Source organism: Acomys russatus, chromosome 6 (assembly GCF_903995435.1).
Source record: "Acomys russatus chromosome 6, mAcoRus1.1, whole genome shotgun sequence".
Classification (NCBI taxonomy): Eukaryota; Metazoa; Chordata; class Mammalia; order Rodentia; family Muridae; genus Acomys; species Acomys russatus.
This window is the reverse complement of record NC_067142.1, coordinates 79,577,142-79,598,348: the sequence shown is the minus strand read 5'-3', so window position 1 is coordinate 79,598,348 and position 21,207 is coordinate 79,577,142. Positions and strand designations below refer to the sequence as shown.

At 40.9% G+C, this 21,207-nt stretch overlaps 1 protein-coding gene across 3 annotated transcripts in view; it reads right to left on the bottom strand.

The window, feature by feature from the left end:
- The window catches only part of Eprs1 (glutamyl-prolyl-tRNA synthetase 1), a 63,693-nt gene that overhangs the window by 28,597 nt on the left and 13,889 nt on the right, over positions 1-21,207 (bottom strand). Inside the window, exons 7-15 of one of the 3 annotated variants that reach the window (XM_051148092.1) lie at positions 16,513-16,639; positions 15,653-15,845; positions 14,633-14,804; positions 10,182-10,415; positions 8,259-8,343; positions 7,323-7,382; positions 7,053-7,073; positions 2,834-2,944; positions 207-343 (exon numbers count right to left, since the gene is read on the bottom strand). In XM_051148092.1, the coding sequence (XP_051004049.1) occupies positions 207-343; positions 2,834-2,944; positions 7,053-7,073; positions 7,323-7,382; positions 8,259-8,343; positions 10,182-10,415; positions 14,633-14,804; positions 15,653-15,845; positions 16,513-16,639 (1,140 nt within the window). The remainder of the gene's footprint in view (positions 1-206; positions 344-2,833; positions 2,945-7,052; positions 7,074-7,322; positions 7,383-8,258; positions 8,344-10,181; positions 10,416-14,632; positions 14,805-15,652; positions 15,846-16,512; positions 16,640-21,207) is intronic. The other 2 variants (XM_051148093.1, XM_051148094.1) reach the window with 2 other exon arrangements.

The following is a 21,207-nucleotide window of genomic DNA, read 5'->3' as shown; positions in this document are numbered from 1 at the left end:
CATCAGGCGCCCTTTCTGACTTCAGGGGGGACTAAGCACCCACACAGGGCACAAACATTCATGTAGGCAAAATACTTATACACGTAAAATAACAATGCATCTGTGTCAAGGACTTCAGTGAGCGTCTAAATTAGATAATGTTTAATACATAAAGAAAAATGGGAGACTTTTCCGCACATAGTTGAGAATAAACACCAAACTCTTACCTGTGTATTTTAGTAATGTTGATGTTGCCCCAGTTTATAAATGTGACCGTCTCACCCTCGGAGAAAGTGTCTGCATCTGCTCCTTCTATGAAAACCCTGGGACTATACCACACAGGCTTCCAGCCAACATCAGGGTTCTGAGTGATCAACAGACAAGCAGGATATGAGTTAGCTAAGCAACACTGAACTGTTGGACCCTGAGGGCACAATGCGAATCCTTCCATTCCCTGATGTATTCTTTAAACAAAGAGTTCTCTGTGTTAAAGGTAAAAGCTGTGCTAAACTAGGAAGGGCAAGTTTTACCTGAGTTCCCAGTTCCATTCTCTGAGTTTAAACACTCACACTCGTTGCACAGGCACACATTCACAGCAAGAAGACCCGCACCCGGAAGGCCATCTGACTCCCAAACACCGTAACAGCCTACACCAGGGGCCTGTCCCGATGCGTCTTAGTCTGAACCAACCATTAATTTCAGAGCTAAAAGCATAGTTATTTCCCCCACAACTGGACTGTGCCTCAGTCTCACTACTTTTGTATCAAAAGAGAAAACAGTCACTCTCACAGAACACTATCAAACAGCAGGTGCCGCCTTGGCAGAGAAGGGTGAAGCTTTGTGTTTTAGGAGACAAACCTTGAGAAAGTACTATGTATATATATATAGGCAGGCAAAATGCCCTGCTTTACACTGTGGATCACATGAAGAAAGAGATTAACACTAAAGATGCCTCTCTCATTTGAGGCTCCTACCTCCAAGTCTTCAGACATAAGTACATAGTCTGGAGTAAACTGCAAAAATCAGGAAAAATAAAAGGAACCATTGTAGGAGTGAGGGAACAAGAGAAGGCAAAAGCACAGTACAAGTTATCTGAAAGTGGAAATGGAAAACGGGGAGAAGGCTATAATGAGGGGACGTGGGGAGAGAAACACAGATGTCTGAAAAGAGCCTAAGTGATCACACTATATAACTATCTACCTAAGAAAAACTGAACAGCAGGCACGAGACGCCACCTTTTGATTTGTTGCTCAGAGTTGTCCAAGGGACTTTTGCCATTACACATTATTCACTACTGCCCCTGACTGCCCAGCCCAAGGTACCAGAAGGTGCCATGCAAGCAACACTCCTACCCAGCTATGGTACCTACAAACCACAGTAACAACCAGTACGCCACCATAATTCTCAGGGTGCATCAGTGGCATACATACTTTGGCAGTAACCAACAGCTCTCTAATTGGACGTAAGGCCCATTCAACAAAGAGAGAAATTGTTCTGGTAATGGAAACGCAACCAGCCACTTGGAGACACTGAAATCATGGGTCTTGGAGGGGAACCTATAACTGATACTTTAGTAACTTAGCATAGTCCCTAGGTATATTTTAACTGTTTGTTCCTTTGCTCACAGATAAGTTAGCTCACTCTTCATCCAGGAAACTTCTTGTTGCAACAGACAGAGATCACTACAGAAAACTACAACCAGTCAAAACGCAGAGCACAGTCCCAACTGACTCAGTCACCCAAGACTCAGAGTTCGCTGTACAAGAGAGGGCTGCAGGGCTCTAAGAGCCAGGGCAACAGGGAGCTTGCTGTGCCATTGTTTCTCCTAGAAACATCAGAAAAGCTACACCTTATGAAGTGTCACCAACACTACTGTCTAAATACGAGCTGACCAAGGATGCACCAACGGACTTGCTGACATGGAAGAGGGAAAGCTCATGAGGCCACAAGCATAGACAAAGAACTACAGGCAACTAGGGGGTGCTGAGAGTGGGAGAAACAGTCTTCCCTAGGAAAGAGCACACCGACTGTATACACACACACACCCAAGTGACATAATACAGACTGAGGTTATATTTATGTATTTAGAAACACAGACATGCACGCACACAAACATTTAATGAAAAAAGAGGCCATAATTTGAAAGAGTAAGGAGGGATTTATGGGAGGCTTTGGAGGAAGGAAAGGGAAGAGAGAAATGATATAATGTCAAAAAATAAAATACTAAAAAATATTTGCAAACATGCATAAGTAGTCCCTAATCCCTTTTGGAGAGGAAAAAGGAGCATGACGTATGTTTGCTTAGATTTAGTCTTGTCCTATTCTCATTTTCATCCTGAGTTAGAAAAGTAACAATTTACAACAATAAAGTTTAGTTGATGACAATGAAGGGAAAAAAATGCCTTCTTCATTAGTTCTTCAACTTTCAAAATAGTTGGTATTTTATTACTCATTTATTAGACTGACAACCAAGTGTGTGTGTGTACATGTTTTTGGGTCTAAAGGTTGAGAGACAGCAGTGTAATGATGAGAGGAGATGACCAGAGCTTCCACACACAGATAGGAATATCAACAGTAACATCTCACTTCAGAGTGACTCTAAGAAGGAGAGGAAACATCTCTCCAACATTAAAAAAGCTGTGTCTAAGCAACAAAAAGTGCGTGCTGACTGAGTCTAACAGTCTGTCATGTGCTGGGTATTACAGGTAAAACAAGTTCCTTCCACAAGAAATCCACACAAAAATTTGCTCCAATTGTATCAAATCTTGACAAATAATAGGAAACAGAAAATATCACATAACTGTCCTCTTCTTTGACAGAAGGAAACAGTGGTCACAATGCAAGGCAACCTGACCTTGGGGTGTCTGGCAACTTCCTTCATCTCCTCCTGTGCATCTGGGACATTCACTGGGATCACTTCTTTCTTCAGTAACGCAACGTATCTTGGAGCCACCGGGTCAATGACCTGTAACAGACAGCCTCATGTACACACTGAAATATGCAGTAACACATCATAAATAAAATACATAACAGCACAGGAATACTAACTGGTTTTCTTTGTTACTGCATTTACTAATTTTTTAATCTGCTAACTCTTTAATATTTAGTTTATCTGTTCATTTCTTTACTATTTAACTGTCATATAAAATTTAAAAATGAAAAATGAAAAACTAATTACAAACCAACAGACACAGAAGATTTAAGATTTACTTTCCTTCCAAAAATGTTTATACTGGCAGGTAAAAAGAAACTAAAGAAATCAAGTCAGAAATATTTTGAAAATACTCTTTAAATCTAGCATTATTAGAAATGAGGAGAAGTCCTGTGAGGGTTATAAATTAAGATCTAAAAGTAACTTGGGTTTAGCTTTGCAATGCTGGAAACATTCGATTGAAGGGATTACGAGTTTCAGTCTGGTTTCTATAATCAGGTAAGTAGCATGGCACCATCTACAGCAGAACAGCGTCAGGTCACTATAATAAGGCAACTCTGTGTAAAAGAACAAACAATCCTCTTGAGCCTCATGCCACACACAATGTGGGTCTCTACCCTGAAGTAAGAAATCTGAAACACACTGGTCTCCAACATTTTGGAAAAGGGACACTCAATGTGTATATACACAGAAAAACCACTACGATACCAACTCTAGCACGTACTTGACATAAACAGGCACTCAGTGAATATTTGCAGATTAACTGAATGAGTAACTGTGCTACGACGCATTTGAGCTCCAAAATACTAGTAGCCTCCTCTTCTGGGGCCAGTGAAAAGCATCCAATGATCAAGGACAAGGGAAGTGCTGGACACTAAATACCAGGGAGAAAAATGAGCACAAAGCAAATGCAGAGCTGGGCCTGGTGTCCTTGTACAGGGAGGCTGGTTGGGTTAAGAAGACCCTTCCTCAAACAAACAAAGAGATGGATGCATGAATGGATAACAAATATATATGTTTTTTTTGAGACAGGGTTTTTCTGTGTAGCCTTGGCTGTCCTGGACTCACTTTGTAGATCACGCTGGCCTTAATCTCTCAGCAATCCACCTGCCTCTGCCTCCCCAGTGCTGGGACTAAAGGCGTGCGCTACCATGCTCAGCCAGTCAGATAATTTTTAAGCCTCCAAAATGTCTTATAAAAAGCAACACAACTCTGAGAAGCTTAATTCCATCGTTCTCTGTAGCTATCTTCCTCACTGCAAAACTGCCAAACGTGATTTCTAGCTGGTTATGGTGCCATCAGCCTTTAATTCCAACATACAAGAGGCAGTAGTAGAATGATCTCTGTGAGTTCAAGGCCAGCCAGATCCACATAGGGAGTTTAAGGCCAGCCAGATCCACATAGGGAGTTCAAGGCCAGCCATGGCTTTGTAGTGTCTGCTAACTTCCCGCCCAGTGGGAAGGGCATTTCCGTAGCTGGCTAATCTCCTGGAGTGGCTATCTGCACAGATTCTCAGGCTACCCTAGAGAAACATGATTCAAATGATCTAGGCAAAATATAGAAATTTGTTTTTAAAAATCATTCTTCAAAATGTATCAAGTGAAGATTCATGATTTTTTGTAAAAAATTAGAGTTCATAGCCACAAATAGTAGATCACAACTATTAATTTTAGGGATTTAACTTAGGCCACTTCCATTTAGGAGCTGAGACCGGCCTGGGCAACCTTGAGAGACCTCATCTTAAAAAAAAGAAGGAAAGAAGCAAGGAAGGAGAGAGAAGAAGGAAGGAAACAAGGAAGGAGAGAGGAAGGAAGGAAGGAAGGAAGGAAGGAAGGAAGGAAAGAGAGAGAGGAAGGATACTTAAGTCCCTTTCAACTCTAAAATTATTTAATTCTCAGGGTCTGGATCAGTGGTTTTCAAATAACTCCAAAGAATCTAAGGATTTGCAAGAGGGGCCTAAAGGAACCCCAGAAGGCCATCACAGGGTGAATCTGAACCTTCCCAGTTTTATGCTTAAGCACTTGCTCAATGGAGCTGTTATGATGGCTGTAGAGTATTTAAGAGATGGGCCTGGCTGTAAGACACAGGCCATTAGAGGTTATAGCCACAACTTCCAGAAGAGTACCACCAGCTAGGAGCTGAGTGTCCAAACACATGAGCCTGTGGAGGATGCACACACAAAAGACAAGAACTGAGGGAGAAGAGGCGTGGATGAAGATGGTGTGAAAGTCCTTCTCATATTAGCTCTAGAGGCCTCACAGCCAGGACTTTCACATTCAAAGAGTAACAAAAAACAAAAGCAAACAACAACAACAACAATAAAAACTCCTCTGGAAAAACTGCTGGCTGAGATTTCAAGTTTGAAGTCACTACATGGGAGGAGAGATGGCGCAAGGCTTAAGAGTACTAACTACTCTTCCAGAGGACCTAGGTAACACTTCCAGCACTCTCACGGTAGCTCACAATCAGTCCTGGAGGGTCTGTGGGCACTAGGCACACACGAGGTGCACATACATACATAGAGACCAAATTATCTGTGCCCATAAAAATAAAATAAAAATTTTAAAGTGAAAATCTTCCAATAATTTTAAGTTACATGAGGGTTCTTGTCACTGGCCCACCAGCTCATCCTCCAGGAAAGCTCAGCTCCTACTCACTCCCGTGTACTCCGATAGTAAACATGAGCACATAACTCAGAATGACATCACACGTCTACTCATGCGAAAACCATGAAGCATGAACAGAAATCTATTTTGAAAATCTTTGAAATATGACAGTAAAAATGAGAAATTCAACAGAAAAGTTACATAGATCTACCAAAAAGTATAGGCATAAATCAAGGGAGAAAATAAGATAAGACTAGAGGCCTATGTTTGCACACGTCCAGAGAGAAGGCTGAGCTCACTGGTGGAACATGTACACCGCATGCCGGTGTGGGAAAGACTGGAGGGAGCATGCATGCCTATGGCCCCAGCTCCTAGGCAGACTGAGAGGCTCCCAAGCACCTGAGACAAGCTGGGCACCACAGAGACCCAACACAAACAAAACAAAACTTCCCAGGGACTAGGTGTTCCATCACAGACTGACAGAGAAGGGGGTCTCAGGGATGATGAGAAGAGATCTGGGTACAGCTCTGCCTCTAAACACCAGAACAACAGTGGGCACCATCAGTGCAGCCCAAAGGTCCTGGCAGAGGTGACTCCAAGAGTGAGCTACAGAGCATATGAAGTAACTGAGCGCTGGAGGGAACGTGGGAACCTCACAGAACCTCCAACAACCAAGAGTCAATAAATCTGGGAGCCTAGAGTATGGACAAGCACCACAGGGGTCATCTGAAAATTTAGCAACTTCTCTGCTGGGAGAAAAGGGAAAGGAAGAGCCCAGAGAATCGTGTGACCCTGAGAAATACATTTCACATATTATAAATAAATACATAGATATAATTTGATTAAGACTTAGATCTATAAAGGGTGGGTTTAAAAAGTACACAAATACTAACTTCCTTGTAAATTCTACTGTTATTAGTAACTGCAGCAACAGAAAGAACCAATTAATAATTCCTTAATATATAAAAAGTTAAGAACAAAACAAAACAAAAAACCTAAATAAATTCAAGACACATGCGAGACAAGCAACTACTTGAGGCAAGACATCAGCAGCACAACCAAGCAGCAATGTCAAGGAAGAATTTACAGACACAATCACAGAAGCCGCAGTGCAGAACATGCATCCTAATGATTCGCCTTATTATAGTGTCCAAGCATCTGCTTCCAATTAGGGATCAACAGGGTCAGTATGCATGATTCCTGGTTTGATTTTCCAATTAAGAAAGCTTTGCTGTTTTTTCTTAAAGCTGAAGCGCAGCAATTGTAGTAAGTAAACCTTCATTACAGCTTAATACATTATGTAATTTTAAAACTCTGATGTCCTCTCAGCAGACAAGGAAACAGCTAGCCAAGTCTCCCTTTGCCACAGGAAGAGAGGCCACATTTGCCAAACTAGGGATGATGCACCGTCAACAGGTTTGACTGAGCAAGTCTTTACAGAAATGCGGTTGTGCTTCAAGGCTGTGTGATCCCTCGGCTTGTCACATGTACGATGCTAAAGCCATGTTTAAGGCAATACAAGTATGAAGTGATACCTTCTTACAGAGAGCTCGCAGCTTGAAAGCAGAAAAATGAAATGCAGAGTGTTCATAAAAGGTTTAAGGAAAAACTACCACCATTTCCCAGAAGTTTGAGTTTGTTGCTTTAATAATTGTTCCTTGCTGGAGCGATTAATAGGCTTAGTGCCCTTATCCACTAAAGGACCACACTCCACTTTCCTACAGACTGACAGTGGTAACACTGCTCAGAGGGCCTGCTCTGTCATTAGCACACCAGTGAGTTTGCAGAGGAAGAGGGCTATGTACCTTTTTGTTAAACGCCCAGATTTTGTCCCATTCCATGTTCACAACAGACCTTGAGGAGCCCTAGAAAAGCAATAAAAATAGTTTAAGAATAAGAAATGCCAAGTATAAGGTTGGCAAAATGGCTCAGTGGGTAATATTGTATGCCTCCAAGCCTAATGACCTACGTCCAATCCCTGGGACCAACATGGTGGAAGGAGAGAACAATGCCCTATAAGGTGCCCTCTGACCCCCATATCCATGCATGCGCACATGCATGTACACATGCCTGCCCACCTGCTAAATATAAACTAAAAAAAAAAAAAAAAAAAAAAAAAAAGATTTTGCTTCAAGTCAAGCATGCTTGGAATATCAAGTAAGACAAATGCTTGTGTATTTACTTCCACTGAAATTTAAATCTTGGGTGTAGTCTTAACAGTTTTTTGTTGGAAGTCATTCAGTAGGCTGGCCAGAGTATGCACTCAACCTCCCACTGCATGGAAATACTTCCACTGCTTTTGTCCCAATATTTTATTATCATAAACATGAATGTATTCCCTTCAGAAAAAGCCTACTTTTAGGCAGGCACAGTGGCATGTATGCTAGGGAGACAGAGGCAGGAAGACCTCTACAGCCCAACCTGGTCTACACAGAACTTTCCAAGGGAGCTAGGGATACATGGTGAGAAGGGAAGATGGAGTTAGGTAATCCATCCTTGCTACACATGGAATTACACATCTTTAGTCTCTATACCCAGAAACCTAAGTTAGAAAGGTCACCAGGAGTTCAAGGTCCTGGTGAGCTCAGAGTGAAGTCTTATCTCAGTAAGAACAAACCTCACAGTGAACCAAAACGCAACACAGGCAAACATGAACTAGGAAGAACAGCAATAATGACAAGAGAGATCTTACTAGGAACTCTTGGAAATTCAGAGAAGCTGGAAAAGAAACAGTAACGCACCTGAGCAGCAATGAACTGCTTGAGCCCCTCAACTGTCATTCCCCTTCTGAGAACCCCACGCACTGTGGGAAACCGAGGGTCATCCCTAGGACATTGTTACAAAGATACAGTTAGATACATCCCTAGATACACAGAAAAGATTCCTAATGAATAACAAATTACATTTAGAACAAAGTGTGGGGGGACAGGCTTGTAACAGCAACACCTGCAAGCTTGAGGCAGGAGGATCACAAGTTTAAGGTCAGCCTGAGGTATACAGTGAGTTCAAGAGCAACCTTAGCTATACAAACCCTATTTCAAATTAAATAAATGATATGCCTTAGGCAGGCAGATCTCTGTAAATTCAAAGTTAGCCTGGTCTATACAGCAAGATATAGGCCACTTTGTTGCAAATAAAATAAAACCAAGCAAGACATAAAATCATGTCAACTTTTTATGAATGTATATACAAGAATATACATTAAAGCTATTGATTTGACAGGAATTTGAATTTTTCAGTACAGCTGCAATTATATCCTTTATACAAAAATAATGCCCAAGATAAACCTACCTTTAATCAAATTTAGCTCCATAATAAAACTGAAAAATCTGAGCATATACCTAATACATAATATGTCTTTATCTTTTTTTTTTTTTTTGGTTTTTCGAGACAGGGTTTCTCTGTGTAGCCTTGGCCATCCTGGACTCACTTTGTAGACCAGGCTGGCCTCGAACTCACAGCGATCCACCTGCCTCTGCCTCCTGAGTGCTGGGATTAAAGGCGTGCGCCACCACGCCCGGCATGTCTTTATCTTGATCACTATTTGTGTCTTATTTTTTAAAGAGGATAGCCTTTAACTCAGGATCCTCCTCCTTCATGTCTCCAGTGACAGAATTATAGGTGTTTGTTCCTGGCAACCATTATGCTTATAGTATAAACCAACGTACACATTCTTAATTCAGGCAAAATAACCATTAAAATCCAGATATATCAGCACCATTTATATAAATACATGACTACAGGTGATTTCCAGTTTTTTCCCCCCAGAGTCAGGGTACTTCTGTGTAACAAGCCCTGGCTGTCCTGGACTTGCTTTGTAGACCAGGCTGGCCTGGAATTCGGAGATCCTCCCACCTCTCCCTTCCAAGTACTGGGAGTAATGGCGTGTGCCAGTGCACACAGCTGATTTCCAATTTTAAACTAAGTTTCCATACAAAAATTTCATGGACTTTACTCCTATCTACAGAAATGTTCTGATTCTTTCGGGAAAATGTTCTGGTAATAAGGTGGGCCCTGAACTCTGAGGCTGAGACCACTGCACCCTCACCTCAACTCAGAGCCATTGGGACCTAAAAAGCATGTAGCTGAGAGGAAAACCTCACAGCCACACCTCTGAGTGTAGAGTGGAGACTGATGGTAACCAGTTCTATAAAAGACAGTTATAACCACTCCATATTAATGCTAAGATCTACACCCAGAGGATGTGGCTAAGTGCATTTCTCATTTCTTGATGCCATGGTTTATAGCAGGCAATACATATTTACAGCATGTAAAGCCAGAGAGAAGGGACCCTAAGGCCCTGGCTGAAACAGAGATGAACTAGAAACCTTTTAGGCCTACAGGCCTATCCACTACACCATTTCCTAGTCAAATCTGACACCTACATATAGTTAAAAACAAAATCAAGAGGCTGGAGAGATGGCTCAGTGGTTAAGAGCACTGTCTGTTCTTCCAAATGACCCGGGTTCTACTCCCAGCACCCATATGGTAGCTTATAACTGTCTATAATTCCAGTTCTAAGAGATGATACCCTCACACCAATGCACATAAAATAGAAATTAAATAAATTTTAGAAAACACAAACAAAACGAAAAACCAAGCACCAAACCCCATGCCATGCTAAAGCTGTACTGCTCCGTAACTCTAGGTGCTGCCAGACATACCATCCATCTACTAGCCCTTCAGTGACAAACCACGTGAGTTTTCTTTTGGACAGCACTGTGTTGTTGAGATTTAAGCGACTGTATTCCCAGATGTATGGTTTCCTTATGCCTAACGCTTCAATGATCCAATAAAATTGCTCATCTCTGTCGTGATATTCTGTTGTCCGCAAGGCATGAGTAACACCTTCAATGCTATCCACGATAGGGCAGGCAAAGTCATATGTTGGATAGACACTAAAAAGAAAGAGAATGGTTTTCTGAATAAACATAGACTATTTTATCTTCCCCATCTTAAACATTAACACCCATACTCATTTAAAATATAACTCTTTACAAATTAAGAGTTGATTTTTTTTCTTTTTCTTTTTTCTTTCTTTTTTTTTTTTAATGGATATGGTAGCTTACTTATAATACTAACATTTGAGAGGACAGAAGCAGAAAAATCACTAGATTCCAGACCAACCTGGCATATATAACACATACTGTTTAAACACACACACACACACACACACACACGCACACACACACACACAGAGCCAAGGGAAAAGAAAGTGGAGAATGTTTTGATATACTTTGTTGTTTTTTAGCTATCACTTTTATGTGTCTTCAGGGTTTTGCTGGCATGTATAGGTCTGTATATCTGCAGTGCCTGCTGAGGCCAGAAGGGAGCGGTGGATCCCCTGGAACTGGAGTCACAGGTGGCTGTGTGGGAACCCTAACCCTCTGCAAGAGCTTTCTATGCCAGAACCACGGGGCCTCTCTCCAGCCCCAGCTACTTTTTACGACACTATCTCACTAGCTAGCCCTGCTGGCCTGGGATTCACCATATAGTCCAGGCTCGCCCTGAACTAAGACCACTTCTTTCTGTCCAGCATACTAGACATTATAGGTTTGTACCACCATGCCCAGTAAGTCAGCAAATTTGCAATCCAATACATAGTTCAGTATTAGTTTGGCAAAATCTATATATTATTTCTGTTATCACCAATATATATTTTAATAGCAAACAATACATTATACATAGAATTTTCAAGAAATCTAGCTTTAAAAAAAAACAAACAAACTAGCTTTTAAGTAGCCTTAGTAATTTCCAGGGGTCTTACAGCATTGTAAGTTAAATGCACTCAAGGGACAACAAGAAGGCTCAGCTCACAGGATAAAGGCATCTGCCACCAAGCCTGACGACCTGAACTGTATTCCCGGAACCCACACAGCAGGAGAATCAACTCTTTCAAGCTGTCCTCTGATTGGCACATGTGTGTTGGCACATATGATACACAAGTGTTAAAAAAGAAAAAAAGAAAAAGAAATATATTCAAGAACAAAGTGTATATGGCACAATCGCAATCCCGCACTTAAGAAGCTACAGCAAGAGAATCAACAAAATTAAAGCCCAGTTTGGACTACAGAATGGGCAGGCTGCTTCAAAGAAAGAAGGAATCAACTGTGGTAGGAAGGAAGAAAGGAAGGCAGGCAGGCAGGCAGTCAGATAGGCAGGCAACAAAAAATGTCATTTAAGATGAAGTCTTTTGAACCCCGTGCTATGGACTTAACTGAGGTCTTCTGAATGCTAGTTAAGTTCTGTACCATGCATCTGCCCAGCTGTATTCCAGCAGGACAGCATTTCCTACAGCAGCTGTAGAGCACTTGCCTAGCATACAGAAGAAGGTCCTTGGCATATGCCAGCACCATCAAGAAAGGGAGGGGGCCAAAAATAATAATCATAACAATAACAACAAAAGGACCAAAAAAACCAAAAAAACAAAACAAAAACAAAACCCCAAAATAGAAAAAAAGAACAAAACCCCCCAACCAACCAACCATTAAAAGAATTTCTGCTCTGGGCGCATATCGATAATCCCAGTACTCAGGGAGGCAGAGGCAGGCAGATCTCTGTGAGTTTCAGGCACCACCAGCCTGGTCTACAAAGCAAGTCTAGGATAGCCAAGGGTACAGAGAAACCCTGTCTCGAAAAACAAAGCAAAACAAAAAACAAGAAAAATCCAATCCCCTCCAAAAGAAATTCTGCTTAAAATGAAGTGCACATATAGTGTCAAGTTGAATTATAAAAACTATATTATTATTTATGCCTTCTAATTTTTTGTTTGTTTTTTTGCCTTCTAATTTTTAAGATTCAACTGAAGATGCAGTTATACCGGGCAGGGCAGTGCCTATCTGTAATGCCAGCTGCCTGAGAAGACGAGGCCGGAGGACAGTGAGCTCAGGCCAGCCTGAGCTATACTATGAACCCTTGTCTCACAACAAGCAAGCACTACAAAAAACAATATACCCCCCAAACCAACTACCTAGTTGCTCAGTTCCATCTGCCAATCTGTGCAGACGTTACTGTATAGAAGTACAGAAGGTACAGAACATAAGAAAAAACAAAACCAAAGTGGCTCATGATTATAATCCTACCATCAGGTCTGAGGCAGGAGGATTACTGTGAGTTCAAGGCCAGCCATATTACAAAAACGAGGTATTTTCTCAAAAAGCCCAAATGAACAAAAAGAAAAACCTTTGCTGACTATACTTCAGACAAGAGGCTAATAGCCAGAGTTTACAAAGAATCGCAGAAATTAAATTCCAAGGGAAAAAACCTGCCAATCAAGAAATAAGCAAATTAACTGAATACTTTTTTTTTGTTTTTGTTTTTAAAGTCAACAACTATTTTTGCAAGTGTTCAATACTCCTATCGTAGGAGAAATGCAAATTAAAACTACTGTGAGGTACCACCCCATTCTAATCACAATGACTGACAACAAACGTCAGAGAGAGTATAGAAAGGAAGCCTTAGTCACTGCTGGTGGGAGTGCAAATTTAGACAGTGTTGTGCAAATCAGTCTGGAGAGCTCTCAAAAAATTAAAACTAGAACTACTGTATGACTAGGTGTCTCCCTCCTAGGCATCTACTTATTTATACATATTTATACTCCATGCTTATTGCTGCCTTACTCACTGTATCAAAGAACTGGACTAACCTAGTTGCCTAGCAACTTTATCAACAGCTGAATAATACAAATTTAGTGTATATGTAAGAAACAAAACACTATTCATCTCTAAGGAAAAATATAATAAAAACTGCAGAGAAAATGGATTGACTTGGAATGTATGACTATTAAAGAAGGGGGTCACACAGTATCAGAAGGGAAGAGCTAGATATTCTTCCTCATATGAAGACTAACCAGTAATGCATGTACATATGAAAACAAGTACACACATGAGCACATGTGGAAAGGAGAACAAGAACGAACACGTATTAGGGGATGAGGAAGGGCCAAATGCATGTAATGAATACAAGTTAAAAATGGGGATATAAGACAAATTGTTTTTCTAGTCCTAGCTCTTCATATTTTTGTGGTTTTGGCAGTGGATAGGCACATAAAAATGTATTTAATAGTGAAACTGCAAAATCCAATGTGAAGCTCCACAGCTTCAGAACGGTTGTTCTAACCGTAGAGATTCAGACGTATAGACCTTGGGCCTGGTGCAAGTTTTCTATAATAAAGTTTATTAAAAAGAAAAGAAAGAGAACATAGTCTACTGCTGGTGCTTTGCATTTGTTAACTGCTTGCCCCCAAGATTCTTATTGTTTTTGAACAAACTGTGATGTATCCCAAATATTGCTATAAGTATTGCCTAAAAATTATTCCTGATTATTGGCTGAATAAAGGCCTACAGCCTGGGCAGGGCAGCAGGAAGGTTCATGTGTGCTGGGGGGTGGGGATGGGATGTGTTTGGAGAGATGGGATGTGTTTGGGTAGGAGACAGGTACAGAAGAACCAGGAGGGAAGCAGAGCAGCTGCAATGGGTAGTGTGCAGAGAAGCACTTGGCTGGGTCAATGTGGATGGGGGAAAGCAGCCCAGATGCAGAATATCAGCTAGTATGTTGGAAGTTTCATAACCTTCTAAAACTGCCATCATGGCAGGCATTTCACATTACAACAGTCAAAATTTGTTTTTTCAAACAGCTAATAGAAAGGGTACTATATAGCCCAGTCTGACACTGAGCTTGCTGTCCTGCCTCAGCTTCCCTGTGCTGGGGTTACAGGTTGTATAGATTACACACCTCACTATATCCAGCCTAGGACACTGCCTTGCCGTGTCTATCTTTCTATCTACCTATCATTCTGTCTGTCTATTTATTATGTATACAGTGTTTCGCCTGTGTGTACACCTGCACACCAGAAGAGGGCACCAGATCTTATAGATGTAGATGGTTGTGATCCACCATGTGGTTGCTGGGAATTGAACTCAGGATCTGGAAAAGCAGGCAGTGCTCTTAATCTCTGAGCCATCTCTCCAGCCCCGCCTTGCCTTTCTAATTCATGACTTCTCCCTGAGCTTACAAAGGCATTGGCTTCTCAACTGTTCTGCATCCCCTCCCCGCCCATGTTCACACAGGAGCAAAGCAAAACAAGGCTACCAACATGGCAAAGGGGTGCACTTACTTGTATTTATTTCCAGTTCTAGGATGGGGCTGGATTTTGCAGCGGTAAAGGGTTGGGTCCCTCATGCATCCATTGTTACTACTCATGTCAATTTTTGCTCGTAGGCAACAGGACTGACCAAACGGGCTCCCTTTTTTCATTTCTTCCCACATTTGTAGATTCTTCTCAACAGCTGTAATATAACAGGTATGTTTTTATTTATCTGACTTACATAAATTTTCTTTTTGTATTGCAGACATGTTCCATTAGTTTACAGATACTGTGACATAATATGTTAGAACACTGTGCCGGTAACCCCTAGCACTCAGAATGGTGAGGCAGGAGGAAGGAATATTAAGATCAGGTAGAGCTACTCAAACTGTAAGAAACAGACAGACAAACAGCAAACAATCCTCAATACATTTGGGAAATATTCTCTATGACCGTTGCAGAAAAGGTAAAAGCAATACGTTTCAGTAGTAGGGCTTACGAAAAGGACCGCCTTCCTTCTCATATGCTGTTCCCATCAAGGCACAAGTAAATGGTCAGCCCTTCTGCCCCTCCCAGGTCTGACACTGGGTCTTTAAAACAGAACCATTATTTTCCTTTGCTGTATCACAACCAGGGCAGAGCAATTTGGCCTGGCCTTGGGGCTCCCTGACTGTCTTTTCAAGCACCCCAGTGTGGCACAGGAAATGCTTGGCTCCAAGAAAATAAAAGATGACAGTAAACAGATGGTAAGCTCAGTGGCCTAACATGTGCAGACTTTGGATTAGATGCCCCAGGTGAAAAAAGGAGAAGGACTGCAGGCAGGACATGATGACACATCCCCTAATTCTAACACTGAGGAGGCTGAAGCAGGAGAATCTCAAGTTTGAACCCAGCTAGGCTACATGCAGCAAGACTGCCTCAGACAAACATAGAAATACATAAGAATAAGACAAAGAAATAGCCTTATATGTGCCTTAAGCAATATTGATTTTAAAAAGAAAGGAAGAAAGCAAGTTTATCAATTACAATCTGATACAAAACGCGCCTTACAGTTTTGCCTGTGTTTGGACTCTGTCCTCTGCTCCCGTTCCACTTTCATCTGTTCTGCGGGAGTGTCATCTACATAAGCCTTCCCTTCTTGAATTAATTTCTCCGCATATTTCATTATAGTTTCAAAATGATCTGACGTGTAAGTAAACTGATCTGGTTTAATATGCAGCATTGCAACATCTTCCAAGATAACCTGCAGTAAAAAATAAAAGTAACCATCATTGTATCTGCCATTTTCTTATACACTATCAACCCATGATACTTATTTTGAGCAAATGTAATAACACACCATCAGTCTTAAATAGCTGAAAAGATTGTAGATGATGCACAATGTTAGGTCGAAAAAGAAGAAAGCTATTCAGTGCACCAGCGTCCAGATTTCTAACTGCGAAAGCAGATCTCAAGGTGGAGCTGTGTTTACTCTGAGAGCTGGCTCTGCTGTGACATTGCCACCACCACCCTCAGTGCATATATTACAAGCCCTTCAAAGACAGACGTCTTGAGGCTAGAAGCCACATCTTACAATACCTGTGCAGTTTTTATTTCATTAATAAGCTTAAGACTATAACAAGAAGGAATCCTGCTTCCAGTTAAATTGGTATTCAAAGAAAAATGCAGTATTTAAGTAAATGATACAGTAACTGGAGAAAAAAAAAATAAACTGAAGTTTTTGGTACGGTAGGTCAATTATTTATTTATTTTTTATTTTTTGGCTTAGATCTCAGGCATGAAATATATAGATGAGGAGGGAAAAGGCAGCTATGAAACCAAATTTATTCTCATACCATGAAGGTATCAGATCACATTGTAATTTTAATCAACTTTTCTGAGAAAAGGGTCATCACTACACTTTTAATTACCTTCTCAAAATCTTCCTTTTCCTTTTCAGGATTTGTGTCATCAAATCTCATGATCAGTTTCCCTTTAAAGTTAACCTGGTAGTGCTGGTTCAGAAGAGCAGCTTTTGCATGCCCAATGTGTAAGTAACTAAAACAAAAACATTTCACAGAGAAACTCATTAACATGCTTAACTAGATTCTTACCCTTAACCTCTTTGAGGAGCTAAGAACTAGACAAAGTGTCCAATACTCCCCAGTCATTTTACTTTCTCCTAACAGATGCTGTAATAGAAAACATGATGACAGAGACAACAGACTAGAACATGGACAATGTAACCATGAGGTACAACTCCTTACGTAAACCCTATTATAAATATTTATAGATATTACAACCCTAAGAACAATCTGTTTTTTCCAAGAGGAATGGTCATTTAGAAGAAACTGTTACTGATGCAGGCCAGTAGTGTCCCTCTCAGATTTGCTGGGAGCAACCACCTGACGCTATGAGAGATGCACCAGAGACAACCGTCACTGTGATGCTAAGTCAGAGAACTAGAATAAAAATTAATGTGACAAAGAAAAAGCCATGAGTTTTGACTACTTTCCTTGGTTTCAGCTTTCTCAGATGCCAATGAAACTATTTTAACTAAATGATCTCAAAGGTCCAAATCCAGCACCAAACTCCACAAACCAGAATCTTAATACTATTTGTTCCCATGGGTAGGCAGCTAATAATAAAAAACAGCAACAGAACTGCACAGCAGTGACCTCCTCCATCAATGCCATGGTGGGAAGCAACGCCTTACATCAATCGTGGTAAGACAGTGGCAGACGAAGACAGGAGGATCCCACATTCCAGAGCAGGCTGGGCCACATAACCCTGACTTAAGAATATGCATCTGAGATCTTATTGCTAAAGATACTGTCAACTAGGCAGCAAGAATAAACCCGTATGAAGCAAGTTTAAATAGCTCTCAGCAATGTTTATTAGTTTCTAGGGTAGCTGCAGTGAATGCTTTAAGGCAGTCACCTAGTTTGAAAACACATCTTTCATCTCAACTAATATACCAATATGGGAGGAGAAAGTGCAAACCTTTATTACATCTTTGTACTATTTTACATAGAAAACAAACAAGCCTTTTTGTAGTACTAGAGGTTGAACCCACTGTTTTGCCTGTGTCAAACAGACATTGTCTCACTGAATCATATCCCAGATCTAAATCAGACAGTTTTCTTTACACTCACACAGCACTCCAGACTGATGAGTCAACTCCACATAAACCAAAGAATTGTATAGGTATCCTGGGCAATATTCATGTATCAGAAAAGAAAGAAAATTTAAAAGCCCCAAATGTATAGAATTTAGTAACATTAAGAAAAATTGCAGCCAGGCTTGGTGGCACATTCCTGTAATCCCAGCACATGGGGAGGCAGAGGCAGGCAGATCTCTGTGAGTTCAAGGCCAGCCTGGTTTACAAAGTGAGTCTACAATAGGCAGGGGTACACAGAGAAACCCTGTCTCAAAAAACAAAAACAAATGTTAAAAAAGGTAAAACTTTGTGTGTGTATGTGTGTTTACGTATGTGTATAGATAGATAGATAGATAGATAGATAGATAGATAGATAGATAGATAGATATAGATATAGATATATGAAACTTTCTATTCTTGCAACTTTCTATATATCTAAGACTACTATAAAAATTAATTTGTGTAAAATAAAAGGGCTATTTTTGTCTGGGCTAGAGAGATGGCTCAGTAGTTAAAATGCACTGTCTGATCTTCCAGAGGACCCAGGTTTGTTTCCAGCGCCCAGATGGTGGTTTACAACTTTGTAACTCCAGTCCCAGGGGGATCTGACATTCCTCTAGTATCCACGGGCACCTGAGAAATACATGTGGTACACAGGTATACACGCAAGCAGAGCACCCATATACATAAAATACATATGGAGCACAGGTATACACGCAAGCAGAGCACCCATACACATAATATACATGTGGTGCACCCATATATCCATACACATAAAATTTAAAATATAATTTAAAACATAAAAGGGCTGTGAGTTCCCAGAAAAAAACTAAGACACTATGAAGATGTCATGAGTGTGCTGCATTTAGTAACACTGCTGTGACTGTTGTCCAGAAAAGAAACTTGTATAGGGCCTCAGAGATGGTTCAGTGGGTAAAGACACCTGCTACAAGCTTGACAACCTCAGTTCAACTTCTAGATCTCCCATGGTAGGAGAGAATTGGCTCCTGCAACCTGTCCACTGACTTCCACATGGGGCACATGTGTGCCTACATATGCATACACATGACAAATAAGCAAATAAATGTAATGTTTAAATTTATTATATTTATGATCACTGATTACCTATTATTAGTTAATGTGCTTCGCTTTATTCACGACACTTGAGGGTCTACCTCCTGCTTATATGGAGTAAACAGGAAAAAATTCTTATGTTTTAAAGACAGGAATCTGGAACAGTGGGTGAAGTCCTAAGAATACAAATATCATTAAAAAAAAAAACCAGGACTCTTAAAATAGTCACAAGATTAACTTTCTCAAACAGATTTACGATGCATACTTGGCAGTGATCTGTATTACATCCTGCCATAGTTTTGTCTCCCCCCCCCTCTCTCTCTCTCTCACTCTCTCTCTCTCTCTCTCTCTCTCTCACACACACACACACACACACACACACACACACACACACACACCACACACACACACCACACACGGGGACACTTTTTTAGTTACTAGGACTCTAAAAACAGATGACAAAAATTTAAGTATGGCATATTAGTAACACATGGTGTGAGGCAGTTTCTGAAACCACATATAAAACAGATAGTAACAGTGCCTTTGTTCACAGAGCTGCACAACTGTGGGCTACACAACACTTGGGAGGCTGAAGCAAGAGGATTGTTATGAATTCAAGACTAACGTTGTCTACATAGTAACTACCAGCTCAGCCAGGGGAACATAGAAAAGGGCTAGGGCTGTAGCTCAGTTGGTAGAGTGCTTGCCTAGCATGCACTGAAGCCCTGAGTTCAATTCCAGCACTGCACGAAATGAGTGTAGTGACACATGCCCATAATTCCATTTCTATGGAAGTAAAGGTAGAGTTAGGAACATGAGGTCATCCTCAGCAACACAGTACGTTCAAGAGCAGTTTGAGGGTGGCCTCAGATAAAGAGACCTGTCTCAAAAATAAAAACATCAGAGAAATAAACAAAAGGCGAGGAGGAAAAGTTTTCATGCTTGAGCTGGGCGTGGTAGCACACACCTGTGATCCCAGTACTTGGGAAGCAGAGGCAGGCGATGGCTGTGAGTTCAAGGCCAGCCTGGTCTACAAGGAGAGTCCAGTACAGCCACAGCTACAGAGAAAACAAAGATGTTCATGCCCACAGAAAAGAAATTAAAAGGCTTTCTAACAGCATCTGGGGATGTGATCAAAAGCAAGAATGCTAAGCAAAACTGGACTCTAGCTCACATTCCAGTCCCTACTCTGTATTAGAGAACGGCCTCTGAGGGCAGAGTGTCATAAAAGTCAATGACGAGAAACCTAGGACTTTAATAAATGACAGGCTAAAAAAAAATAAAAGTATAAATGGCATCGTTATAAATCTTATCTTAAAAGTATCTTTTACCAAGCTATTAAGGTCACTACTTACAACTGTGACCCCCTCTCACAGAACACAGTAACAAAATACCAGGGATCTAAAAGTACCTGGAAATTGAACCATGTACAGTGTTATTCATGGCAAATTTCACTTTGTCAACTATCAATCAATCACCCCTTGATCAAATCTGTAGATCTTTTTAGATACTGTTTCTCCTTCATTTCTATTTTTTTTTAATTATTTCTAGACTACCTGCTGTTCTTGCAAAGGACCCAAGTTCAATTCTCAGCACCCACAATGCCTTGGGCACTTGCCTGAACAATGGGACCTTACAGACAAACACACACACATATACATACAATAAAAAAATTTTAATAAAGTAAAATTTACTTGTATGTATATGGGTGTTTTGCTAGCATATATGGCTATGTGCCTGGAGCTGCAGAGGCCAGATAAAGAAATGAGAACTCCTGGAACTGAGTTATAGTCAGTTGTAAGCTGGCACGCAACTGCTGGGAATTGAACCTGGGTCCTCTGGAAAAGCCATCTCTCCAAATACTTTCATTTTCTTCTATATAGAATTCGGTTTAAAATCTGAACTGACAAACTTAGAAAGTGTGTAATACTGGTTGGGGTAGAGGCATATGCCTGTTATCCCAGCACTCAGGAGGTGGGAGCAAGATTAGGAGTTCAAAGCCAGACTTGCTATATAGTGAGTTCAAGATAAACTTTGGCTCCCTCAGACTTGGTCTCACCATCACCCTACCATCCCAACGTAAAATTTCAAGCTGGTATTAGCAACAAATTGTGAATAAAGAACTATTAAACAGAAAATGGGGAGTTATTATCTGCCAGTAAGGCAAGATTTGACTTTAAAATCCAAGGTCTGAAATTAAACTTAGGAGCCCACACATCTCACTTACAAAATGATAGTGCAATGCTCTCCTAACACTTCTGAGGGAGGCTGCTCTGGGGAGATTTACTTTTGTACTAGTACCTTTGGAAGGATCCTATCACAAGCCTGACTAGGGCAGAAAGACTGACATGCAAAGGCAGAGGTTCCACTCAGCCTGAGGAAACACAGGACG